General features: G+C 36.2%; 1 protein-coding gene across 1 annotated transcript in view; it reads left to right on the forward strand.

The window, feature by feature from the left end:
• Positions 1-6,489: 6,489 nt before the first annotated feature.
• Positions 6,490-27,539, forward strand: part of LOC125683526 (leucine-rich repeat-containing G-protein coupled receptor 5-like) — a 46,638-nt gene continuing 25,588 nt past the window's right edge. The window contains exons 1-4 of the mRNA XM_048924774.2: positions 6,490-7,676; positions 23,722-23,793; positions 24,820-24,891; positions 26,780-26,851. Of these exons, the coding sequence (XP_048780731.2) occupies positions 7,369-7,676; positions 23,722-23,793; positions 24,820-24,891; positions 26,780-26,851 (524 nt within the window). The 5' untranslated portion in view covers positions 6,490-7,368. The remainder of the gene's footprint in view (positions 7,677-23,721; positions 23,794-24,819; positions 24,892-26,779; positions 26,852-27,539) is intronic.

A 27,539-nucleotide genomic window follows, 5' to 3' on the forward strand; every position in this document is an offset into this window, starting at 1 on the left:
TATATTAAAACATACCATCCTTTTTTTTTAAAATAAAACATCACAAAATGGTACTCGAAAGCTAAGACACACAGTCTTTAGTTTTCACAGTTTTTCACAGAATCTAACCTACACGAATGACTGAAATGATAGAAACTAGTCCTGGAAAACTTGATGGAAAAAATGTGTTTTCAGTGACTTCTTGAATGCACACAGTGTTCTACAGTCCCTTACATGGTCTGGAAGGGCATTCCACAATTTTGGAGCTATTGTTTTGAAACACCAATCCCGTATGTTGCGGTTCGACTTTTTGGAATAACTAAAGTGACTGATTGTTTTATAGACCGAAGATTTCGGGTAGGCTTATATACCTCTAGTAATTGTTTGATATAAGTTGGGCACTCATCATGTAAGGCTTTGTAAGTATAAGTAAGTATCTTATATTGTGCCCTATACTGCACAGGTAACCAGTATAGTTCTCTTAGTATTGGAGTGTTATGGTTGTAACGAGAGGTCCTGGATATGAGACGTGCGGCAGTGTTCTGAATATGTTGGAGCTTGCTCAGGACTTTCTTTGAACACCTACCAGGAGAGCGTTATATTACTTTGAGCATCACTGAAGAGACATTATTTGTCGAAATGCGCATCTGGTGCATCAAAATCGGTACCGTGTAAGTTTTACTTTAAAATATATATTTACCAGTATATCCAAAGTTTTGGAGATATGTTGATAAAACCCTCCATGATTTATTTGATTATATTATTAAATCGCCGATTTTAGCACATGCATTGATTTAAGGAATGAATTTATTATTTTTTTGTTGGATGGAGGAATTCCACGAAGAAAAAAAAAAAAGACGGAAAACTGCATCATTGCGTGTAGCGCATGATGCAAAAGTTTTCCGTCTTTTTTTTTTTCTTTTTTTTTTTTGATGGAATTCCTCCATCCAACGAAAAAATAATAAATTCATTCCTTATCGTTTAATATTTTAAAACATTAAGTTTATATTTTTAAAAAAATCATTTGATTTGAGTTGAATTAACGAGTTATTCTTGGACTACATTCTATGTCATTTTGAGATGGGCGTAGTAATTTGTGAATACACAACTTTTAAAAAAACCTAAATCCGTTAGACCTAATGACGACTTCCACGAACTGTTGAGCAAACGGGTTTCTTGTGGACTGAAGAATGCAGTTTTAAAAGGATGAGAGTTAGAGTTAAGTCCTGTTGAGAGAAAATTGCAGAAATTTTGTTGAGTGGAACTGGAATTAAGTGCAAATTCAATGTCGGTACTAAAGTATCTATATTATTTATTACAGTATCTATAGTATTTATTACAGTGTATGTACATATAACATGGGTCCCACGGACTTAACTGCTCCGCCTGTTGTCGGTCTCAGCCTCGGGTAGGTCCTGCTATACGTCTGGCATAATCCATAAACGCGGGAAATCTCTTCGTGTTGCCGGATGTTGATCCTCTGCCATTCGGGGAATAAAAAAATCGTACTGGGGAAGACTCCCCAGATACTACAGTACTAACGGAAAGCGTGGGACACGTGCATAATCAAGATGTGGGATGCCAGGTAGGGTTCTCTTGAGGGTTGTCACGGCTTCCAGGTGGACAAGTGAGTGTTACAGAGGGGTTTTCGAGTTTTATCAGTGAATTCCTAAGGCGTCACACTGTTGTAACGTCGAACGGAAGCCTCGTTTCGGTGCCCACTCAAAAACATATTTAGTCCGAAATATCTGACGTTTTCCTGGCTTTTTTATGATTTTGATATTTACTGTGCCTGGCAGGATTATGGAAGAACATATTATGCCGGAGTTCGAAACCATATTCATTTTAAAGGGCTACGATATTGCAGTATCTCTGAGGCAGTGTGCGGTGTATCTGGTATTTTGGGTTCGTGACATGAAGGAAGTTGTCGCAAGGTGCAAACTGGACTATTGTCATCCCCGGTTGAAGACATTTAACTCTCAGTCCGGAATTACAGAAGCCACAGGCCTCTGAATTTCTATCGATAAGCCGTTATATGATTGATCAGAGTGATATATATATCCCCTGTGGCAGAAGCAGACGTGTGTTGTTATATTTAGGAGGGGGGGGGGGTGTCCTCAAATAGCCATGTTTATTTTAGTTTGGATAATTAATCATTATTTATATTTGATATTTGTTTGTTTTTGTTTAATAAATTTATATAGATCGATAGAATTGTGAAGTTTTTCTTCAGGATTCCCTAATATATATATATAAATACGAAGCATCCAGAGGAATCCCCAACATTCCAATAGAAAGTAGTTCCGGCTTTTATTATTTTATTTTCGTTGGATACAATTAATATTCCAATAATTTTTCAACCAATGAAAAAGAGTGTAACATGTAAAAATAAATGATAATACAAATCGCACAGTTATAAGCGTTTAATGAAATAAAGTCATATTTACATGAATTGGTCGAGACAATCTCAGATTTGTGGAAACATGTTTTTAACGTGACTTGGTGGTTATGATCATCTTGTATATTTCCCCACCCTCAACAGAGATCGCATGAAAGAAATTCACTGTGAAAAAATTCCAAGAAAATGAAACTCCATTTTCTGTGATATTTTATCCCCTCGCAATTAGCAATCCATTTACGGAATAGGCATGCATGACTAGCCTCGTAAACCGAAAAAAAAAGCTTTACTGAAATCTCTCACGATGCACAGACGCACAGTCTCTTCGAGGGATTCAAATCAAATGTACTTATTTTACCACCGAGAACTCAAATAAGGACATTAGCATTACTGCAAACAATTTAGAAAAGGAATGCAACAATTGTTTTTTGCTCAACTCATCGTGTGCACACGTCGGAGTGTTCTTTCGTGTTATTCTGGGGGACGGTACTAAACGCCGGAATGGAGTAGCGAGATGTAAAAAGGAGTCAATATCTTTAATGCGGTAAAAGGATGTAACATCTCTGGATCAAGGACTAACAGAATATTTAAAGTTATTTCATTTAATTTGACAAAATATATGCATAAAGCATCCCGGAATGAGGAGAGGTCGAACAAATTGGAATACAGAATGAAGTAGTCGGCATTGAGTAATGACGGATAACTCTTAAAGTATACGAATAAACCATCTATAGACCAAGGGGCTATCAGGAAATATCTCATTTTTGTGGTTTGATTAAACACATTTAAGGAAAAGACGTGCCGGAATGAGCAGAGGCAGATAAAGTCGTCACTAACATAATGAAGTAGGCATCGAATAAACACCGGTATTTCCTAAAGTGTTCAATTGAATATTCATTCGGTTAGCAAATAAAAACCATTTATGGACCAAGGGTTTTCGAGTCATATATAGTTTTTGTATTTTACCCAATTTATGATAAGAAAAATCCATACCTAAACGAAAAATATTTACATTTTCAGACACACCCGAGTTATTAGAGCAGATGGATTCGACTTTATGACAAGAATGCTATTTCATACTACTTTGAGAAAAAGCATTATGCTTTATAACCATTGCCAAGGTCATTACCTATTCATTGGCGTATGTAAATATACTCAATTTTCAATTTTCCTTTGGCTTCTCTCAAACTCGGCATCTAACGCAATGTACATGTATGGAACGAATTGTAATTGTGGTTATTTCAAAAGGACTATACTGTGTGTTAGCACGAAATAGTTGTGGGATTAGTATGAAAGGTGAAGATAACGAACAGTGATCAATCTCATAACTCCTATAAAGGTGAAGATAACGAACAGTAATCAATCTCATAACTCATATAAGCAATACAAAATAGAGAGTTGGGCAAACACGGACCTCTGGATATACCAGAGGTGGGATCAGGTGCCTAGGAGGAGCAAGCATCTCCTGTCGACCAGTCACGTGCACGCCCGCCGTGAGCCCTACATATTGATCAGGTAAACGGAGTTATTCGTAGTCAAAATCCGTACTATGTTGCAAGAAAACAAAGACATTGTAAATAGTTTCAACAAATTTTTCCACCTTGTAAAAACATGTTCACCGCACGTACTTATTTATGAGTCTGTACGACATGTCATACATCATTTCACCTGTTTTAACCAGAGTTATTTGGTTTTAAATCAGCGTTTACAAACATCTGTCACTCGACCAGTTTTAATGCAAATTGAGTGACAGTCACGTGTCCATTTCCGACTTCCAGAGGTAACATCATCGGAGGTCTTGCCTGTGTGCAATAAAGTTTAAGAGAAATAAAAATATATAATATCTCAGTGATTCGTTGTTTTACGCTCTTTCAAACCTAATTTCAGACCATTGTGTCTGAGTTCTATACATCATGTTAGGATTCCTCTCATGCGCGTGGGGCTATTTATAGACGCCTAACAAACCTAACGAGCGGCAAATGTATTTATGGTTTCCCACTTTATTTTCTTTTTAAATAATCTCCTCAATGTTTTCTTTTACATGTAAATGTTTTCAAGCACACGAGTTAACAACTTTGAACTTTAATGTAATTCTGTTTGAAATATAATTAATGAACATCGGACCATACAGCTTTAAATACTTTTCAGAGATGGGTTCATAGATACAGAACTAAATCTTGATACGTCAATTACAAAAAGAGTGGGATGAGAAGAACCCCCTCCATCGTCTCCGAGTTTGAAATGCCAGTGTTGACGTATCTCCATATTTTTGTGCCATAATAGTTTTCAGGGTTTATGTGTAGGGTTTTTTTTAATTTAAAATTTTGGGATTTGTTTCTTCCAAAAATCCTTATTCGGAAAACAACGATGGATATTACAGAATTAAATGTTTGTAGGAATCAATAGGTACAATTCAAAGTAGGGCTCGAAAAATCATTTTTAAAAAGTTGCCTCATTCAACCAAGAGTTTAATTTGTTGGTAATGCTATAAGATTAAAAAATATCATTAAGAAATGTAAAAATCATCCACTAATGCATCATTAATGGTTATGATGGTGCATCATTAAAGATATGATTTTTTTGCATTAGCGAACGCAAATGCATTCATTAATGCAAAATTCATCATTAGTGGACTCTATATCATTAATGGTTGATACAGTGCTTATAAACAGAGTGAAGACTACTATCAAAATTGTGAAATATCCATGATCAAAATTGTGAAATACCCATGATCAAAATTGTGAAATACCCATGCCCTAGACTATTTCATGAAGCAACAGTCATATACATGTCGTAAAACTACAGTACATGGATCTGAAAATTCTCTCGTACTCCTGGACATTTAAAGAACGGAAACTGGAAAGCTAAGGACTCTTTATTTTCATTTTTGCAAATAATCAACACCTTGTTTGATTGAACTGTATAAGTTGTTGTATGTATTCAGGTGACCATTGAGGACCATGGGCCTCTTATCATGTTCCAAGGGACGCCCTGCCTTACCGAGCCCTCCTGGGGAGTCCCCTTTTCTATTTCTCTCCTTATGACTTTTTTCGCCCACGGTGTTTCACTTCATTTACCACTCTAAACACTGTATACATGTATACATTACGTAAATAGATAATGTGGAATTTCATTTAAGAAAAAAACCCAACCCCAAGTACATTAGAGTATGCTACATCAACGAACAAGCAATCAAAATACTCGTATCACGTGATAGTCTCTTAGCAGAGATTGCGTTAACTGCAACCCCCCCCCCCCCCCCTCCCCCTGACTTTTACACTGTCAGATAATTCACAATATGTAAATAGTATATTGATTGATTGATTATGGTCTTGCGCCGTTTTGGCAATATTTCAGCCATTTTATGGCGTGTAAATAGTATACTTTCCCGGTGAAACATCATTGTAAATACACTGTAGTATACTTTCCCGGTGAAACATCATTGTAAATAGTATACTTTCCCGGTGAAACATCATTGTAAATAATATACTTTCCCGGTGAAACATCATTGTAAATAATATACTTTCCCGGTGAAACATCATTGTAAATAATATACTTTCCCGGTGAAACATCATTGTAAATAGTATACTTTCCCGGTGAAACATCATTGTAAATAATATACTTTCCCGGTGAAACATCATTGTAAATAATATACATGTACTTTCCCGGTGAAACATCATTGTAAATAATATACTTTCCCAGTGAAACATCATTGCTTTGTATGGACATTCAAATAAGTGTTCAACGAACATCTATTTCATTTCCTTCTTGAAATGAGGTTAAAATAACTGGTGAATTCCTTCTCAGAATTCGAGCGATGTACTCTCTGCCAGACTGTCATTTCAAAACCTTTAATGTTCAGGTTTTTTCTAACGATCAAAATAGGGAATGATTTTGCAGATCATCGAAGCATTGTATTGATCTCCGATAAAACTGCACGGAAAAACTTTGACATAGTTGGAGAAATGTATACTAAGATTCAGACTAAGCAATCAACATTTTTCATCCCTCTTGAGGGAACTACACGTAGTGTTTATGTTTTGAGCGGTGACGTATGTCTCACCAATCAATAGTAGGTTATGTTATATATAATGTTCTTGCTCAGTCGATTCATCATCAAAAACGCTTCAGCATTTTGTATGAGGAAAGTGATCTCTTTTCAAAATTAAATTTTGTTCTCTCGAAAATCACAGTATTCGATTCCAATAGCCCGAGGATTAAAAACAAACGGTGACTGGTAATAAAATGTATTGGTGCCAAAATCTGTAATCTGATTAAGAAATGTGTCAAAAATGTTATTTAAAGGATACTGAAAAACGTCAGACTCCATGGAAAGTGTTCAGAAAGTAATCCCTCAACGCCAACAAACAGAACATTGCATTATGATATAAAGCCGTATGGATGTCATTGTTTGTATCGAAGTTATCATAGATTGGCAACATTCGGAATAGGCTATAAGTACAAGCTTTGCGCGTCCAGAGAAAAAAGAGCGGGCTGAAATTCCGGGAAAGAGATGTTGCAATTGACAGAGACCGGCAGCAATCATGCTAAAGACAATCATTCCTGACAGGCCGAGTGAGATAGCCGTGTGTCTGTTGTAGCCAGATGAAGGGTGTTCTGAATCATTAGTTGATAGTGTCGATTCCTTTGCGCTTCTAAAGGTGAACAGTAGTCATCATTTGCTTCTATCGTTTTATGACATTCACGTGTTTAAAACACATATGAGGATAATTTTGCAGTCAATGAAAGAGCGATGCGTCCTGTAAATCCTACCAGGGACAGGTCGGAAGTCATTTCTGACCCCCGAGTACTCTAGCCCCCTGTTTTCGTCAAATCTTAGCCAGATAAGATGTCCAGTTGTTCTGTATTAGGAATCTTTATCTTGTGTGATGTTCAACAGGAGACTGGGAAACCTCGTTCTATGTATTTGAAGAGCAGATAAACCCAGATAAAATGACCGTTATCTCTATGCCGAGTGCAGTACTGGGTAAATGTTTGTCTGTACCCGATTAGATTCTGATTTTCAGTTTGTTTTGGTCGATTCGTCCTCATTTCTTGTCCACATTTACCCGACAAGGATTTACTCTTTATGTGGGAATTGTGCAGTAATTTTGAGATTAGCTATGCATCTCTGCATCCCCGGAATACTAACAGTGATCACTACAGTGCAGGTGCTTGGAGCGACAGCTCAACTGGTCTGTCCCCAAAGATGTTACTGTCCTTCCTCGGAAATTGTCGAGTGCTCTGGAAAGAATTTGACCACTATCCCGGACAAGATGGATTCTAACATAAGAAATCTGTAAGTTTTTGCATTCAAACAATGCTTTACCACTGTTTCACGCCATCACAAGCCCATGTAATTGACAGATCGTTTTATTTATATTTCCATTGTTTTGGTAAAAATGGATGTAGATATTTCATTTCGTATTCATATTTTATATTGACTGCCATAAAAATTCGAAAACACCGTTGTGATGTCGCAGTTCGTTGACGTTAAACTCAGCCAAAAAGTTACTGTGTTTTGGTCCAAACGTATTGTGGTGATGGTAGAAATTTCTTTGGTTTTGGGGGGTAGGGGTGGATTGGTTATTCGATAGTAGAGTTGCTGTTTCAGTTCCCCATTCCCTTTCTCATATTTAACTTTACCAATCCTATCTGTAGTTGTATTATTGAAGTCTGTCACGTTCTATTCCAACTCACGTTTACATAGGCTAAAGTGGAATCATACTCGGGGAAACCAATGCATTTCCCCGTTAATATTGATCATTACCATTCAATTAATACGTCATAAATATGTTAATTACACCTTAATTTGAACAAAATTGATGAAAAACTAGTTTTTGTATGGTAGTTAATACATTTTATGCAAAACTAACCGATACTTGCATAGTTTGAACATCGGTTTCTCTTAATTAAGAAAAAAGACTTCATGCACGGAAATTGCATGCATGACAGTGGGATATTTAAGAAATCACTCAAATATTTTATTTTGGATGATCAGGAAAATTGGTCGGAAAATTTCATCAATGTAAATTGCGCTTTAAAAGATTTTCGTTCAATTTTTCGGTTGATATTCAAATCATTCGGGAAGGGGGGGGGGGGGGGGGGAGGGGTTGCGAGTCTTTTCTTATCATTTCATTTCCTTCATTTAGTTTTACAACATAGAACAAAATATTATGTACATGAAAACTTTACGAATTTTAAAATCTTTCAAAAAACACTTCGAAAATTACTGTGACGTCATAGAACAATTTTAAATTGATAGATCTATAGTTCTATAGAAAAGAAAGAAAAAACACCCCATGTATTCTATCAAATTTGCTGCGTCGTCATCAATATAACAAATTTTATATAGCTTAATTTGAATTGATCGGGTGTAATTTACTTGTTGGCGTGTGCATACCTTTGACGTTCAATGTCGTCACTTTTTTGGTTACGTTGCCATTTTTATCCCGTGGGGGTCCGGGTTAGAATAGGTTCTCAGTACTCCTTGCTTGTCATAAGAGGCGACTAAATGGGGTGGTCCTTCGGATGAGACCGCAAAAACCGAGGTCCCATGTCACAGAAGATGTGGCGCGATAAATATCCCTCCCTGCTCAAAGGCCGTAAGCGTCGAGCATGGGCCTAAATTTTATAGCCCTTCACCAGCAATGGTGACGTCTCCATATGAGTGAAAGATTCTCGAGATGGACGTTAAACAATATACAATCAATACGTTGCCATATTATGATTTTGAGTATTCTTGCTGAGGGTTAAAATACAAGTTTGGGGCACTGCAATAACTTTTTGAATCTTCAGTCGCTTATCCCTGACTTTGAGCCATTTCATGTAATTTCTGCTAAAAAAAAACAAAACCCCTGCGCATAAACAGAGTAATTCGTAGTCAAAATCAGTGTGCGAAAGCAGTCGATTAAACAATTGGTGTGAAACACGTCAGACAACATTCGACCTATTGAAAGGTTATATTATTCACCATCTGCACGATGTATTTCGGCTCTAGAGGCTTTACAACATTCTACTTTGAAAAGAGTAACTTGTAAAAGCATTTAATCATCCCTCGTTCCTGAGTGGAATTCATTGCCTCTTGATGCAAGGCAAATTGAATCCTTGTCTAGTTTCAAAAACGGTTTTAAGTAATGACAAAACTAGCGACACGCTGCCTACAAAGTTTTCTTTTGGTAACAAAAACTTGTATCTTATACACAGTTGACGTCGCCATCACTGTGTCTTAAATAGTGATTTATTTAGATATAATATGATTGACAGTCTTCTGTGTACTGGTTGTAAAATTGAAGATGTTTATCATCATTTTGTCTCATGCCCAAAATACAGATATGAATTGTTGAACTTAATAGTTAGCCTATATATAACCTTGATAACGTTGACTGTGATGTATCACTTCGGGGGGTGAACTCGCTTTCCGTAGCTGAGAATGTATATCCTTTTTCCAGTATACAATGTACATACATGCATGCAAAAAAAAAAAAGAGAAAAAAGATGAGGTCATTTTCTTTTACATCGGCTTACCTTGATATCGTGATGATTTTGATAATATTAATTTACTTTTTGACCTGCATATTATAAATCCTATTGTAAATGTTATAGTAATCTAAAATTTCTTCAACTAAAATAAACAACCGAACAACAAAAAACAAAAAAAAACCAAACAAAAAAACAACAACAATAAAACGAAAGCTTTTTGTTAGACGGTAGAATTGAGGTTTGCTTGAATTCTATTCGTGTCCTGGATTATCATTGTTATTGTATTAGATATATACAAACGTAAGAAATGGGTATCAATAAGATTACAGTGAATAGGTATTACGATAATCTGAATTATTGAATATATCTACCGTCACTCGGTCTACAATCAAATCTGTTCTTATAGGTATTCTAGGATTTACGTAATGTTTTACAAAAATATTTACACTCCCAAAGATTTCGTCATTTTCTCGTAAATGCATTGCTGTTATAAACGCGCGTATGAATATGAATATATATAGTATGTCTATTTTAACGACTGTGAATTTCGACAGAGATGAAATTAGAATGTAAATATAAGAAATAATGTTCATCTAAAAAAAAATACATAAGGGTTTAACCTCACCACTTCACGCCAGGATACTTTTCATGAAGCGCTAACGCGCGTCACGAAGTATGACAACGTGAAATGTCGCATATTATACTGTACCCTCATAGATTTTCAAAAATGAAATATAAACCTTATACCCCTTTTCTGTATGCAATTCACATATATACATCATATTTGGTTGTTCAATGTTTATTATTAGATTTATCTCTGTGAATGCTGTAGAAAATGTTATTTCACTATCGGGGTAAATGGGTATCTTTTGTTTTGCCAGTGAAAGCTAATTGTTTTTTAAAAATGGATATTTAAGTTTTGCCTTATTATGAAACATATCAGTTCTCTACAATATTTCACACGGTTTAGACCCGACTACGCTGTCACCATAATTGCATGTATAATGGCGTAACAGTTCAATATCGTCGGTGAATTGAGTAATCGTTTCATAATTAAATGCAACAAATATCGGTTAACGGTAGACTCCAATTAACCATAAAGACTGTTTTAACTCTTTTACTTCCAAAGCATAGTTTTCTGATAGCTAAATAACGCCAATAATTGATTATGAGGAGGGATCAAAGACCTCCAGCATGGAAAGCCTATGGATGATTTTGGGATGCGATAAGATGCATTATGGGGCCTTAAAATTTTATTTGTTTCTTCTATTCAACTGACCTCACAAAAAACTGCCCCGACGTGAAAAAAAAAAAACCAAAGAATTTTTTTTTTAAAATAAATAACAAAACAAACAAGCAAAAACCGTTCGTATTCCTTCTTTTCTTTACTCTTGTCTTTCATTTGTATCGCTCAATCACTGACCTAGTAAAATTGATTTGTTCATTTGTATCGCTCAATCACTGACCTAGTAAAACTGATTTGTTCATTTGTATCTCTCAATTACAAACCTAGTAAAACCGATTTGTTCATTTGTATCTCTCAATTACAAACCTAGTAAAACCGATTTGTTCATTTGTATCTCTCAATTAACTGATTTGTTCATTTGTATCGCTCAATCACAGACCTAGTAAAACTGATTTGTTCATTTGTATCTCTCAATTACAAACCTAGTAAAACCGATTTGTTCATTTGTATCTCTCAATTACAAACCTAGTAAAACTGATCATTTGTTCATATGAGTGTATTTATTTACATTTTTGTTACGCGATATCTTGCCTACTTGCTTATCTACCTGCTTGTTTATATGCTAGTAAATAAATGTGATAATACTACCTTGTTGATGAATGAAGATGTGTTAAATAGCGACCAAGTAGATCCTAGACAAACAAATCTAGGTACTGAGAAATCGATTCAAAACGATATAGGTTCGCAATGTTTTCAATCTTTGCCAAGGACAAAGGGGCTGGATTATTTCGACATTCCGCACTTCATTACAGCAACCGAGATATTGGGCACGTGTTACATCCAGAAGATCGGGCTCGTTGATAGATTGATTTGCTCTTGATTCGGTTATTGCGATCGATAGACCATTAATGCATCACAACTGTTGCACTATAAATCTATTTTACCTTTGAAACATTGTGTATGTGAAGGGCACATGCAGAACAGCAACATGTCATTATATTACTGTACAAAATATACCTCCAGAAGCATTGTTTATCCACCAATGATAACATCAATATTGCTACGATTAAATCTGACATTCACCTCTTTAAGTAAAATTGAAAATATTATTTCCGAAGACAGTGCAGTCTTAACCATGCACACCATTCTCCTTAAAATAAATGAAAAGGTGAAGATGACGAACAGTGATCAATCTCATAACTCCCATAGATGATACAAAATTAAGGGTAGGGCGAACACGTACCCTTGGACACACCAGAGGTGGGATCAGGTGTCTAGCAGGATTAACCATCCCCTGTCCACCGGTCACACCCGCCGTAAGCCATATATCTTGATCAGGTAAACGGAGTAATCTATAGTCAAATCCATGGTGTAAATTGGTATGTATGACGGCGTATTCGTGCCATTTTATTTAACCTAGCAGAAAAAATAAAATAAATCGTGTGTACGATCTAGTGAATCGTAGGGACGATTTTTTTTAAAAAGTCGATTGAAAACATCGTTTGTACGATTTAAAAAAAAAAAATCGTTGGTATGATTTAGTAAATCCATTATTGTAGAAACGGTTTTAAAAGTAGTTTCTACCATATAGAAAATCGTATGAATGACTTTGAAATCGTTTATACAATTTACTAAATTGTAGACGTTTTAGTCACCTGGATCCAGTTACACGACGGTTAGTTATCTTTGACAGACAGTTAACGTTCAAGTAACTCCCATATTCATACAGCGTTAACTAGACGCTATTTGTCAGTTAACCTTTACTCATCTTCGTGCAACTGGGCCCTGGTCTACGTCCGTCGTGTGTTGCCAATTCTTCTTGATAGTTATAATACTCTTCAAATGCAGCATCTTTGGGACAAGGGGAGCATATATTGCAAATATCAGGGCTTCTAAAACACCGAAGCCTTAGGGGCAGGATAAAAACTTCAAAAATTTACAAATTTTCAAAAATCTTCTCTACCACCATACATCTACATCTTCAAGAAAAACTAAGTAAACTAGTCATGTAAAGCAGGAAAACTTCTAACAAAGTTGTAGTTTTATGATTCCTGGGTTAGATGCTCTGACTCAAGGCTGGAGCCAAACTTCGCATATAGTATTCATGTGTACAATATTTAAATAACATCTTTTTAAAAATCCTATTGAAACTAAATTTGAAACTGAATGGATAGTATTTAGAAGGAACAGGTATACCTATACTAAAATAGTAAATTTCATGATCCCAGGGATAAGATTTTGGTTACAGGGTGGGATCAAAATTATCATAGTGATTATTGTTTTCAACAGTTGAAAGATTTCAATTTTGCTGATACTGTGTAAAAACTAAATGTATATAAAGGAAACACGGAAGTGGATGTACCAAAATGGTGAACTTCGCAAACCCAGGGTTCGGACTCGAGGGCGGGTCCAAAATAGTCATATAGTGTTTATATAACATATGTGAAATCTTCCATCCATATTGGCACTTTCGGGAACACTTTTGTTTTAAGAACGCATCTTGTTTTTTACTGATGCGGAATATTATAATTCAGCTTAGATACGTAAAAACAGGAAAATTATTACAGATTGCATAACCCTTGGGGCTAGTGAAATTTTTAACTAATACTCAGGTGACCGATGAGACCTGTGGGTTTCTTGTTAAGGAGGTATACTACACCAGAGCAATTTGATATGGATGGAAAGTGGAGGATATGTATAACACTATTTTGAAATTGGAAACTTTCAAATTTACTTTATTTAATCAAAAAATGAAGATTTAGTAGAAAGCAATCTGCAAAATCTTTTTAAAACCCTGCTGGATTCGAACCCGCGACCTACAGTTAGCACGTTGACTGCTGGACTCGAACCCGCGACCTACAGTTCAGCACGTTGACTGCTGGACTCGAACCCGCGACCTACAGTTAACACGTTGACTTCTGGACTCGAACCTGCGACCTACAGTTAGCACGTTGACTGCTGGACTCGAACCCGCGATCTACAGTTAGCACGTTGACTGCTGGACTCGAACCCGCGATCTACAGTTAGCACGTTGACTGCTGGACTCGAACCCGCGACCTACAGTTCAGCACGTTGACTGCTGGACTCGAACCCATGACCTACAGTTCAGCAGTCAACGTGCTAAGCTACTCAGCTAAGCTTTGTTTTTTTTAATGTATAGACAATTATTGCTGATATTTATATTTTCATCGATGTTTTAAAAGGAAGTCAGCCATTATGACGATGTAGAGTACCTCCTTAAAACTGTTTATACACATTTTACTAAATCGTAGAAACTTTTTTTTTTTAAATCGTAGAAACGACTTTTGAAATTGTTTTTACGATTAACTAAATCGTAGATTTTTCTGCTAGGTTAAAATGGCAGAAAATACATCGTCATATGAAACGTGTCAGAGAAACAAAAAACGCAGACTTCTAGCATGCTTGAATGTGTGTAGGAAGATACTAATTCATTAAGTCACGCTATTGTGTCGGCGATGTTTTTTTCACGAGAGAGAGAGAGAGAGAGAGAGGCAGGCTTCTTAATAGCAATTTTTCTCTTGTTTAATTCTTTATTACAAGTGCTGAAGAGTTGTTGATTAAACTTCCATTGGTTAATGGTATGGTGCTAGACCTAGACATTGATCTTTTCTTGTCATTTGTTCTATATCAACGCTGTTGGAATTCTCCTCCGTATGAAGGCCAAGGATTGAAGTTTCCGTACTGACTTAATTACCCTGAGTCTATGTAAAAAAAAATCTTAGTGTCGTTCAACAAGAAACTCCTTTGATTAATACTGCAGAGACTTGTGTGGTACAACGGAAGTATCTAGCTTATCGTTCATTGATACTAATTATGTATAATTGTACAATACGTATATCGCTGACGTGCTGTGAGCTTGATCATTTCATTTTTGTACACGTATAGTTGCATTATTTTTCCTTAAAAGTTGAGTTGTGATGGTATTGGTGTATTCTCCATTTTTCGTAATGGGCCACTTGAAAAGGTCTCAGTGGGTTGGCTTCATTTTCTATATTTTCTTAGACTTCTTTCATTTAAGTTTTCTCACATATTGCACTTGACATTCACCTCACGCCATTTCCGGAAGTGTGGAACGATTCTTTAGGTTGACAGAAATTGATGTGGCACCGTTCGTTATTGCACCGTAACAACGTCACATTCCATTTAGCAGTTTTATCACCAGGATTTAAAAGTGTTGAAGTAAAATTTCAAAGTATGTAATGATCTAAAATAAAGGTGAAACATGATCAGCAATCACGGGCGTTACTCTTGAAGTGTGAAAATTGAATCTCGTAGGCTTTGATGGATGAAATCCGGTGGTAGTATCGCGCATAATTATAAAAAAAACCTTCAGTATTAAAATGAAATTATGCAATGGTTATTTTCCCAATTTTGCTACTGCTACGTAAATATTACATACCGATCGCGAGAAATTCACTTGCCGTAAAAACATTTAATTTCCTCGTAGACTTGTGTTCGCTGTGGCCTTGAAAATCTAGTCCTCCACAACCAGGAAAAAAAATGCACTACCATCTTTAACCAAAGATCCATAAATGTATATATATATATATATATATATATATATATATATATATATATACACTACTCAAAATTTGATAAGGATCACTAGGTTATATGTGTGTAATTTACCACTAACATAACAAAAGACATAAATTTGACTCAGAAACGTGTTTACTCAGGTTATGAATGAAAATTCATGAACGGCATGAACTTTTATCAATACGGAATGCTTGAAATCTGATAACAACACCAAAAGGCTTTTCATTACAAAAAGTTAACAGCAAACCAGAGAAAGAATTACACAGTTTTTGGGGATAGTCCATCATTACTCGATGAAGTGTCAATACCGGGTATGGCCTCCCCTTGCATCAATGACGGCTTGACAACGTCGAGCCATGCTGTCAATAAGCACCCGGATGTTTCCAATGGGAAGGTTGTTCCACTCTTCCACGAGGGCGTTTCCGAGCTCTGCCAAAGTCGTGGGTTGTGCTCTACAGCGTGAAAGGGCAACCTGCAGCATGTTCCATACATGCTCAATCGGGTTCAAGTCCGGCGAGCGCGCTGACCAGTCCATACGGACAATTGTCTCCTGCTGAAGGTACTGCTCCACCACCCTGGCGCGATGAGGACGGGCGTTATCATCCATCAGGATGAACTCAGGGCCAACAGCACCAGCGTAGGGTCTGACGTAAACATCGAAGATCTCATCCCGGTACCGCACCCCCATCATTGTTCCTCTCTCCAGGACATGAAGATCTGTTCTTCCATCCCTGCTGATTCCACCCCAGACCATGATGGAACCACCACCATAACGGTCATGTTCACTGATGTTGGCATCATGGAAACGTTCACGTTGTCGTCGCCACACTCGGTGCCTTCTGTCTGTAAAGTCCAAACAATACCTGGACTCATCGGTGAACAGAACTTGAACCCAATCGTTTTGTGTCCAAGTGACATGATCTTCAGCCCAGTCCAATCGCTCCCGCCGTTGTCGAACAGTCAGAGGGACTCGAACACATGCCCTTCTCGAGTTGAAACCTGCATTGTGAAGCCGATTCTGTATCGTCTGAGTGGACACATTCACCCCGAGGCGTTCAGGAGGTCGTTACGTAGGCTGGTTGCTGTCCAGAAGGGATGGCGTCGTGCCTGAAGAGCCACAAAATGGTCTTGGTGTTGTGTTGTCGACCTCTGACGACCACCCCCATGTCGGTGTGCTGCTGTACCAAAAGTTTGCTGTCGGTTCCAGGCCCTATTTACAACGCTCTGGCTGACGTTTAATGCATTTGCAACGTCACGTTGTGAATAGCCAGTGTCAAGCATTCCAATACATCTGCCCAGTTGTTCTGTCGTTAGGCGACGCCTTACACGTTGAGGGGGCATTGCGTTGATAAACGTAGTGTAAAAACTCAAGTGAGTTTGAAATTTTAGAAAGAATCAGACACCGATGCCTGAGTGAAAATCGTGCAATGGTAGCAAAAGCATAAACTGTGATGAGAAACGCATTTCCCATGGCATGAAATGCACGTGCAAGTTTGTTGAAGGCGTTTTTGATTTCACTTGGACACAATATTGCCAGTTATGCAGTTATTAATTTTTTAAACAGAAAAATATCTATGATCCTTATCAAATTTTGAGTAGTATATATAATTATTAGAATAACTGTGAAAACTGCCTCATCCGTTTCACTGGGCATTCCACCCCTTATTTTCATTCATAATTTCAGTTTCATATTTTATGCACTATCTATTCCGACACACTGTGTATTCCGACAAAAATTGTCTTCCAGTGCATGTCGGGTTAGGCAGATTTCACAGTACGTAGATGACATAAAGCAGTATGTTGGTTATACACTCCCATGCACATTTTCGGATAAGTTTGTAACGAGTCCTTTTAGTTTGTGTTATTCGACACTTATAGGCATGATAAACATAATAAGATGGGATGGCACGGGAGCGTGTTATTTCCCTAAATGGAGTTCCCCTCTGAGTACGTAAATATCTCAGACGTTTTACAGTCTCTCATCTGGAAATAGACTCCTAATTACGGAATGTCACCTAAGAAATAATATTATTTTTGATTGAATATTGTTTAACGTTCCGCTCGAGAAATTTTCACTCATATGGAGACGTCACCATTGCCGGTGAAGGGGTGCAAAATTTAGGCCTATGCTCGGTGCTTACCGCCTTTGAGCAGGGAGGGATCTTTATAGTGCCATACCTGCTGTGACACGGGACCTCGCTTTTTGCGGACTCATCCGAAGGACCGCCCCATTTAGTCGCCTCTAACGACAAAGAAGGGGTACTGATCTGCATGAGGACCTATTCTAACCCGGATCCCCACGAGATTGTCATTTTTGAAAATACATGAGGGTATGACTGCGATGCTTCATGTCGGCATACTTCATGAAGCTCATTAAATAGGAGCAGTCGATCTATATGTGGTTGTGTTAGAAGGTGCGCATGGGGAAATGAGAAATAATGTTTCATTGTTTCGTTAGAATAATTCCAAATAAATAACATGCCATAAATTTCTGAATATCTAAGTCTGGATTACTGTAATCAATATGTGTCATTTTTATTCATTATTAAACAAATATGATGAATTTACGATTTTATACAAAGTTTTCACAACATGTACTCCCGGTAATGGCAGTGTATAGGATATAGAAGCAATTCGTCCCGAGTTTCTAAATATGAACTGATAAAACAAATTATTTCGGTTTAAATAATAGTATGCAACAACTGCAGATATTTATTTATATGTAAATTTTGATTATTGCTTTGTTTAAAATCCGCGACGTGCAAATCAGAGTTGCAGACATGCACAGTATAGCCAGTCCAGCAAATGATATCGTCATCATCACGTGACATAGATCCGGAGTATGTCTTGCATTCTATTGATAATCTATGAGACACATTAACCACATTTCTGAAGCATTTTTTAAATACACAATCTATTGACACTCAAAATCTACAACATTCATGCCTCATTTGCTTCCCATCATGATGGTACTTCAATATTTTATAAATCAATTTAGCTTCTTCAAATCAAATTGCCTTATAAGCATCGGCATATTTAGGATTTCAATTCAGAGGGGCGTGGGGAAAATCTGAGAGACAGGGTGGCTGTCGGTCACTTTTAGGTCCCCAGTTCGCCCTGATGGCCCAGGGACAAAGCCCAAAACGACCAGTGTTTTACTGCATTTTAATGATGAAATCTGGTGTAAAACGAGTAGAAATCCCAAGAACACATACTGCAATTATGTTTTCTCTGAACATCCTTCATGTTACAACAACTGTGTGTTTAAGATCTGCTGATTTCAAAATGGATTTTTTAAAGTTTAACATCAGTTAAACATCAGTTACCAGTACATGTAACTACCATGTACAGATTATCAAATAAGATCTGCTGCGGACTATGAAAAGAAAGCGCCCAGACTTGATGCGCTCTGGATTCATCTCGCACAAGGGGTGTGTTATGATGAACAAAATCAAATCCCTGGGTATGGAAATCGTAAAATGCCCACCCTATAGTCCAGATTTGGTGATTTATGGCTTCTTGCTGTATGTATTCAAATTTTGTGAAATAAACGCGGGGCATTCTTATGTGTGTGAAAAGTTTTCGAATGTGACGTAAAATGACATATAAAAACAAAAAAGATAACCTCCGTGGAGAGAATGAAAGAAAGCAGAGGTGAGCAAGCTCACCTACCCCACGCTCCAACATTGCTTGATAATGCCTCACATAATGAATGGTTATGTTATGAATTACTGCAAGAACAGGACAGACGGGCTCAAAATTCTGAGTTCACCAGGGGCATAACTCCCAGAAAGATGATTGAATCAGAATTTTCTGGGAATATGCACATCTACACAGTGTGTCCTTATTAACTACAAAGTTTCACGAAATTCTGTTGAGCGGTCTCAGAGAAGTTGCGCTGACAAAAAAAGGGACTGACAGACAGACGGACAGGTCAAAAACATCATACCCTTCGCAACTTCGTAAAAATATTTATCAAATTTAGAACCTCGAATCATCGGCACCCAGTAGAGACAGTTAGGTGAGCAAATATTCCTTTGAATCAAAGATTTTGTACTTGCAGACGAGTTTCATTTTCTTTCATAATGCAAATCAATGTGTGCCATAAGAAAACAATTTTTACATTCGAGGTATTGTACAAATCCAAATGTGGTTAAATTTTCTGAAATAATGTCAACTACAAGTGTCAAAAAATTGAGAAACCTATGTTTGTTTATAACAAAACTATATGATTTAGTCTGTCCTCCATAACTCATACATACATGTATAATCTATTTTGTTTTTCTCTCTCGCTTCCTTTTTTTCTTTCCATATGTGAACATGATTATGTTTGTGTCTCTCTTCCCTGTATCCCTTTTCCCATTAGAATGTATCACATGTACTTGACCTCATGTACCACGTATTGTTGGTTTGAGTGAATACTTGACGATCTGGGGCGGCGGTGAGGAGGATGATACAGGGCATGTCGTGTGACGACTTACCCACGTGTTTTGATCTTGGATAGAACGATGACGGATCTATAAAGGCTGGACTGGTTTTAGAAAAAAACACCCAGTTTTTATTAGTGAATTATTTAATTTATCACCCCTAAATACTCTTTGAAATAGCTTTGTCTTTTGTAAAACATTTCCCAGTGTTATGAAAATTCTCAAAAACTGTTGCATAATTACCACGATTGCATTTTTTTCCTTAGTACTGAATGGGAACGTCAAAGCGATAATGATATCACGACAGACACAAGGTTAGGTTTTTGTCTGTGACTGTCGTCGCCATTGAGATGTTTACGGAGATTAATGTATTGTACCTACCTCAATGATGCATTTTTTTGCACTCAAAGATACAAATACTAAATCTAAATTGACAATCCATGAAATAATGATCCTTGTCTTGAATGAACTGCTGTCGGCTCTTTCATTATAACATCTAAATGACATGCCAAAAATATTTTGAATATTTTAGAATAATTTCATCAACTAAACATTACCGTCTGTGTGTTATAAAAGATATTTTCAAAACTGGCTTCATGTACGTCTATCTGCATTGTAACCACACCGGGCATGTAATTGAAATTCTCATTCAAAATGTTAGTTACTTTAAGATCACAGATTGTAGAGAAATTAGCCTCTTGCCCATTGAAAAGACACTGTTTAGTACAAATATATAAAATCTTATTACATTTATATAAAGCTCTTCGGGTATTTTTTTTTTAAAGAGTAATTAATTAATGGTTTCTGTGTGCTCTATGACGTGTCAATTATTATTAAGGTAGTACTCTACATCGTCATAATGGCTGACTTCCTTTAAAAACATGGATGAAAAAATCGATATCAGCGATATTTGACTTTTCCTTTTCCATTTAAATACCTAGCCGAGTAGCTCAGTAGGTCGCGGGTTCTAGTCCAGCAGGGGTTTTAAATTTTTTTCAGATTACCTTCTACTAAAACTGTATTTTTTGACAAAATAAAGTACATTTGAACATTTTCAACTTCAAAATACTGTTGTACATGTCCTCCACTTTTCATCTACATCAAATTTCTCTGGTGTAGCATACCTCCTTAAGTCCTGGGTTCTGTAGGGTTTTATATTGTACTTGATGAAGTACTATTTTTTTTTTAAAGAAATGAATTTCATTTTTGAAAATATGAAAAGTATGCTAGTGTGAAGCATTGTAGTTTATACCCTCATGTTTTTCCGAAAATGAAATTCAAATTTTACATGTACATTCTTCTTTCTAGGTTTTTTTTTTTTTTTAGGAGATCCTTATTTAGAAACTTGTGCGTTAAATTTCGTAGATACTTTGCAATGGACAGAACTTCCTTTTCCCAGTTGATTTCTGCTGTTGTTACGGCATACAATTTTATCATATATTTTGAAAGAAAATCAGACCATTGTACACCTTTTCTCATTCACTTAATACGGGCATGAGACACCTCTATTACATGTATGTGACATACTTCTTTTCGAAATAGAAATAAACTCATTTTAAAAAAAGATATTATTTATCTCCATCTATATTTGATTACGTCTGTATCTAAATCGCTCAGTCAGTTATAGCGTCAGTTTTTGAAGTTCGAATCTCGTACTGTGTCTGTTTAAAGAAATTGATGAACTTAAATGAATTCTTGGGGGAAATCTTTGAAAACTGTTAATGTATTTTTCTGCACTTTTTGAATTTGAATAAAAATATCAGTGTCTTTATTCCTCCCCAAGATGTACTTGACGAAATTACTGTTTAAAGGTGTTTTCGTCGTGCTTTTAATTGACTAGGACCACACTGAAGGTTAAAAATGGATTAGAATCCAATTACCAAAATGAAACTTTTGATTTTGCGACTCCAGTGATGTTAATCAAAGATTAAAACAGTTTAATTTAATACTGAAATTTGATTTGATTTAATTATGAAAGATACATCATCTTTCAATTCGTTATATGATACAAATAATGCAAAGTGGGTCGAAATTCACTTTAAAAAACTACAATTTCAACCCCCTGTTTTCCGGTTCTCTGCGGTGAATCTTTACTGCCCGTATAATAATACTGACTTTCCACGGTTGTCCTCAATGAATCGTACCAATGATGTTCATTGTGACATCAAAGGTTTTGACTGCAACAGATGACAATGAATCACGAACGCTGTAATATTCTGATCTTGCTAGTTAATGTTCCGCAGTCTAAAGTATGAAATATTCCTTAGATACATTTTATTTTGAAAGACATGGCTTGGAGAGATGAGTACATAACGAAATTCATCTCCAATCTCTTGTAAATTACAGTATCTACATATTCTATCCTCTCTTAGTATGTTAATCCAACGCTCACTTTCAATCGGTAGATGGTGATTGCATGTTCGAAATCTACAAAATGTAATGGCATCATGTTAGAAAGTCCACTAGAGTTCAAAATATTTTTGATATTATTGGATGGAGACAGAAGGTCACGCACTTGCAACATGAAGAGATAATTTCCTGACTTACAAACTCATCTTTTTATTTAAAACAAACGATAAATGGTTTGCTGAGAAGAATAGTTCCAATTACGAAATTATTGTATGAAATTTTTAATTCATGCAAAAAGAAAAAAAATGAAAAATAAAAAGACTAAGATGAATGGGATTGAACAGCAGGCGCAATGCCTATAATTGTTCTCTCCTTAAGTCAATTACTAAATGTTTAAGGTCCATTTTTATTTTTAAAGCATCCACTTAAATATTTCAGGTTTTATGGGTACTACATGTAGTATTCCTATTTTTTTTTTAAAGAGAATTCTTAACAGACGAAAATGCCTTAAAGGAGCAATAGCTGTCAACGTCACGTGTGCTGATTGTACCAAAATCAGCTTAACAGAACATAAGACTCACCACTGACATGTCAAAATCAGACAGCATGTAATCTTGAGATTAGAATTAAATTTGTTTACATTTAAAGAACGGCATAAGACTCACCACTGACATGTCAAAATCATACAGCATGTAATCTTGAGATTAGAATTAAATTTGTTTACATTTAAACAATGGTATAAGACTCACCACTGACATGTCAAAATCATACAGCATGTAATCTTGAGATTAGAATTAAATTTGTTTACATTGAAACAAAGGCAGAAACATTATTGCATGAAGGTATATAATTCATTAACGGAGACATTTTACATAAACATAAAATTCGATTGGAGGTCCCCTTTTTTCACACCCAGATTTAATTTTCTTATTTTAAACCAATTCCAGCATTTTAACCACGGTTCAACATTTAAAAGATTTTACATTCCACTAGAGAATTGATGTCCCTCTGTTTGTCATTATGCTAGTCGATTTGTAAGATTTTACGTTCCACATGATAGCTAATAACGTCCCTTTATTTGTCATTATGCTAGACTTGTAAGATTTTACGTTCCACATGATAGCTAATAACGTCCCTTTATTTGTCATTATGCTAGATTTGTAAAATTTTACCTTCTACATGAAAGCTAATAACGTCCCTTTATTTGTCATTATGCTAGACTTGTAAGATTTTACCTTCTACATGATAGCTAATAACGTCCCTTTATCATTATGCTAGACTTGATAAGCATATGATCTCAGAAAGGATCTAAAGTGATCTAGTAACATATCATTTTACAGAGATCTCAGTATGAATAATCTGACGCTGCTGCCAGACCAAGCCTTTTCGGGATACCGGCACTTGGTAGCTTTGTAAGTATTCACTTATTGTGTTTCTCGAGTTTAGTTCAATGGTTCGTGCAGTTCAGTGGTATGCGTTCAGTTGTGTTTGTAGATTTGTTAGTCTGTAAAATACCTCATTTCAAATAGACCTATGGGGATCCGGGTTAGAATAGGACATCAGTACCCCTTGCTTGTTGTAAGAGACGACTAAATGGGGCGGTTCGTCGGATGAGACCGCGAAAACCAAGGTCCCTTGTCACAGCAGGTGTGCGCGTGGCACGATAAAGATCCCTTCTTAGCGCCGAGCTTGGGCCTAAATTTTGCAGCACTTCACCGGCAATGGTGAAGTCTTCATATGAGTGAAAAATTCTCAAGAGGGACGTTAAACAATATACAATCAACCATTTTTTTCAATTAAGTGGGCTCCCAGACCAGTATACAGGCAAGAAATTTTCTTCTTGGTGACGATGACGCTCTTTGACTGATGCCCTCAGCTCAACAGCAGATTTGCCTAGATTTCCATGTTTATCTGTCAGTCGCACAAACACTCCTTGTGGTATTACATAGATCCCAGTCTTTTACATAGAAACTGTAGAATGTGCATACCAGTGAAAGCGGTAACAGAATCGGTCTGCCTGCACGATAAAATACTCTGCATACTTTTTAAAAGAAATACGACTGATTTCCAAACAGGACAGATTATATGCAATTTTAAAAGTATTATCTATCTCAATGTCTTGAAGATTTACACAACATATGACAGGATGGCAAACGTATACACTGCTTTATGAAAACGGTTAGTCACCACTGCAATGAACTGAGTTAATAGTATATACAGTGTATTGGTTTTTGTTGATATATTGGTGTATGTAAATTATATGACGTCATCCATTTATATCCATGTGCTACCGTGTCTCTGGCTAATTTGTACTTTATGTTATTTCATGACACACCCCGAAACTTTGTCAAGTGTTTTACTAGAATTGAATTAGATTGTTATGAATATAATGTTGTCCCAAAGCAATATGTAATAGATTCCATCACTTTGAATTGCAGACGACTTGCTGGCAATGGAATTACCTCAATATCTGAGACAGCCTTCCAGTTCTTGTACCAGCTGGGGTCCTTGTAAGTTTTGAAAAGTGATTGAAACATTATTAGTTCCGAAAATTTTTAGGTTTTTGAAAAATTTGTAGCCAATTCTAACTTAGTTTTTTATTTGTTTTATCTTTCGATGATATGAGAAAAAGTAAACAAACAAAACCCAAATAAAACAAGATCTGACCTCAAGGCCATAAACTGAGAATATACTATGCTTAACACTCAGGGCCGTTACAGTGAGGGTTCTTTAGTGTGCCAACGCCTGCCGCGACACAGGACATCCGATTTTAAGGGCCTACTCATCAGCTATAGTAACTAGAGTTAAATCATATTACGATCAAACTGCCTTTGGTCGAAACCGGAAAAAGTGTCACTGCGCATGTCTGGTCTACCACACAGTAACCTATGCTTGTAGAGGCATAGTTCGATCATTAACTATAGTAACTAGAGTTGAACCGTAATACGACCGAACTGTCTTTGGTCGAAACCAGATGAGGTGTAACTGCGCATGTCTGGTCTACCACACAGCAACCTATGCTTACAGAATGGTTAAACTTTAGTATCCAGACATGCGTACTGAAGGTCCGAAAGCAAGCTAGGCATGAACAATTAAGTTTCGGCAGTTAACTAGACCACTACTATGATTGATGATCGACTTAGGCCGAGGTAGTCATATCCGACAGACCCGTGACTCTCACTTCTAAATGCGGAGCATTTGGCGAAGGAGCAATCACTACCTTAGGTTTGACACTCTCATGGCACGAAAGGGACTCGAACTCACGATCTCTCAGTTACGAAGCGAACGCTCTACCATTGAGCTATTGCGGCCTGTTGAAGGCAGAAGTAATCATAACTCAATCATAATTTTGACTTAAAGTCTATTCTCAGTTTATATAGTCATGAGGCTTAATATTCAGTCTCTCTTTAATGGCATGTTTTTCACAATGACATGTCATACAGCGAGGACCACTCCCTTCATTGCAATTATGGAGGGAAAATGCAGTTCCTTTCTATAACAATTATGTTTCAATCCAAATCCTTCAAAATTCAGCAACATGGTATTTCAATCTATGGAAGTCTTTGAAAAATGGTTGTTTCTGGAGATAACGTATCATGATACTTAAAAAGCTGTAAATCAAGGGAAATAGTGGCTTCTATTCAGGAAGATTCGCGTCACTTCCAAAAGATTTACTACTGTTTCAATTATGCAATCAACTATCTAGTACATGTATATTTCGTTAATGAAAAAGCCCACACAATTAGGTTGACACGAGAAGTATAAGTCTGTAAAGTACACTAAATTCTGTTTAAGGAGGTATGCTACACCAGAGAAATTTGATATGGATGAAAAGTGGACATGTACAACAATATTTTGAAATTGAAAACTTTCAAATTTACTTTATTTAGTCAGAAAATGCAGTTTTAGTTGAAAGCAATCTGAGAAAAATTTAAAACCCCTGCTGGTCTTGAACACGCAATCTACAGTTCAGCAGTCGACGTGCTAACCTACTGAACTACTCGGCTAGGCGACAAATTTTTATATGAACAGACAAATATTGCTGATATTTATATTTTCATCCATGTTTTAAAAGGAAGTCGGTCATTATGACGATGTAGAATACCTCCTTAAACTGTTGAAATATAATGAAACCTGTGTTTTATTTCATCAACGCCATTCGATTTACGTACACAATCACAGGTAGTATACATGTAATATCGTGTATATTTATGGCGATATTACTTTATATAAAATGATGGAGTACTGTATTTTCACTGTGGATCAAACACATTTTACCATGCGTGAATTGAACAGTCCAGCGTATTATATAATCTTCACGATCAAGCACTCTGTAAACTGAACCTAATGTTTTCAGTATCTTGTTTATTCTATATCATTGATCTCTTTTTTCAACAGGTATCTTATGGGGAATAATCTAATGTCTCTAAATGATTCCACCTTCCGGCATCTGTACCGACTGACGGAGCTGTGAGTGAAGAAAAACGGGATATATCACTAGGATACTAATACCTAGCTAATAAATAAGTGAAATAGACATCGGTTCTGATAACAAATAACATAAAAGCAGCCGTGTAATATTATTCCTTGAAATGGAATAATACCAGTACGGACCGTGATGTTATGGCGTCAAGAGTACCATAAAATGGCAAATAGAGTTCAGCTTTGGAATTTTTTTGGTCTTCGTTTTTATTTGAATGATCAATACCGAGAAATAGTTTATTCAAGTTATATCAATGGATTTTTTTTTTTTTTTTTTTTTGGTGTTCATCTGAAAGCTAACGAATACCAGTATACAAATGAATGAAACACAGCTGCATCAAAATGGCGATCGTAGGATGTTTAAACATTTTAAATCTGAAATATCTATAATAAACAGTTCAAAATTAGAATTACTTTACGTTTGAGAGTACATAACAATTATAACAATTGTCAGTAAATGCATCTTTTCCACTGCATTACAATGTTATTATACGTAATATACAACTGCATCTTATTGGAAACAGAACAAATGTTAAAACTATATATCTAAACCAGGAACAAAGGAACATTCAAAATTGATTCCATTTTTGCATTGTATTACAATTTTATTAAATCAAAGAAACTATCAACAATTGTACCTTTTCGCTGAATTGTTAATAGAAGATAAAATACGAAA

This window comes from Ostrea edulis, chromosome 6, assembly GCF_947568905.1.
Source record: "Ostrea edulis chromosome 6, xbOstEdul1.1, whole genome shotgun sequence".
Taxonomy (NCBI): domain Eukaryota; kingdom Metazoa; phylum Mollusca; class Bivalvia; order Ostreida; family Ostreidae; genus Ostrea; species Ostrea edulis.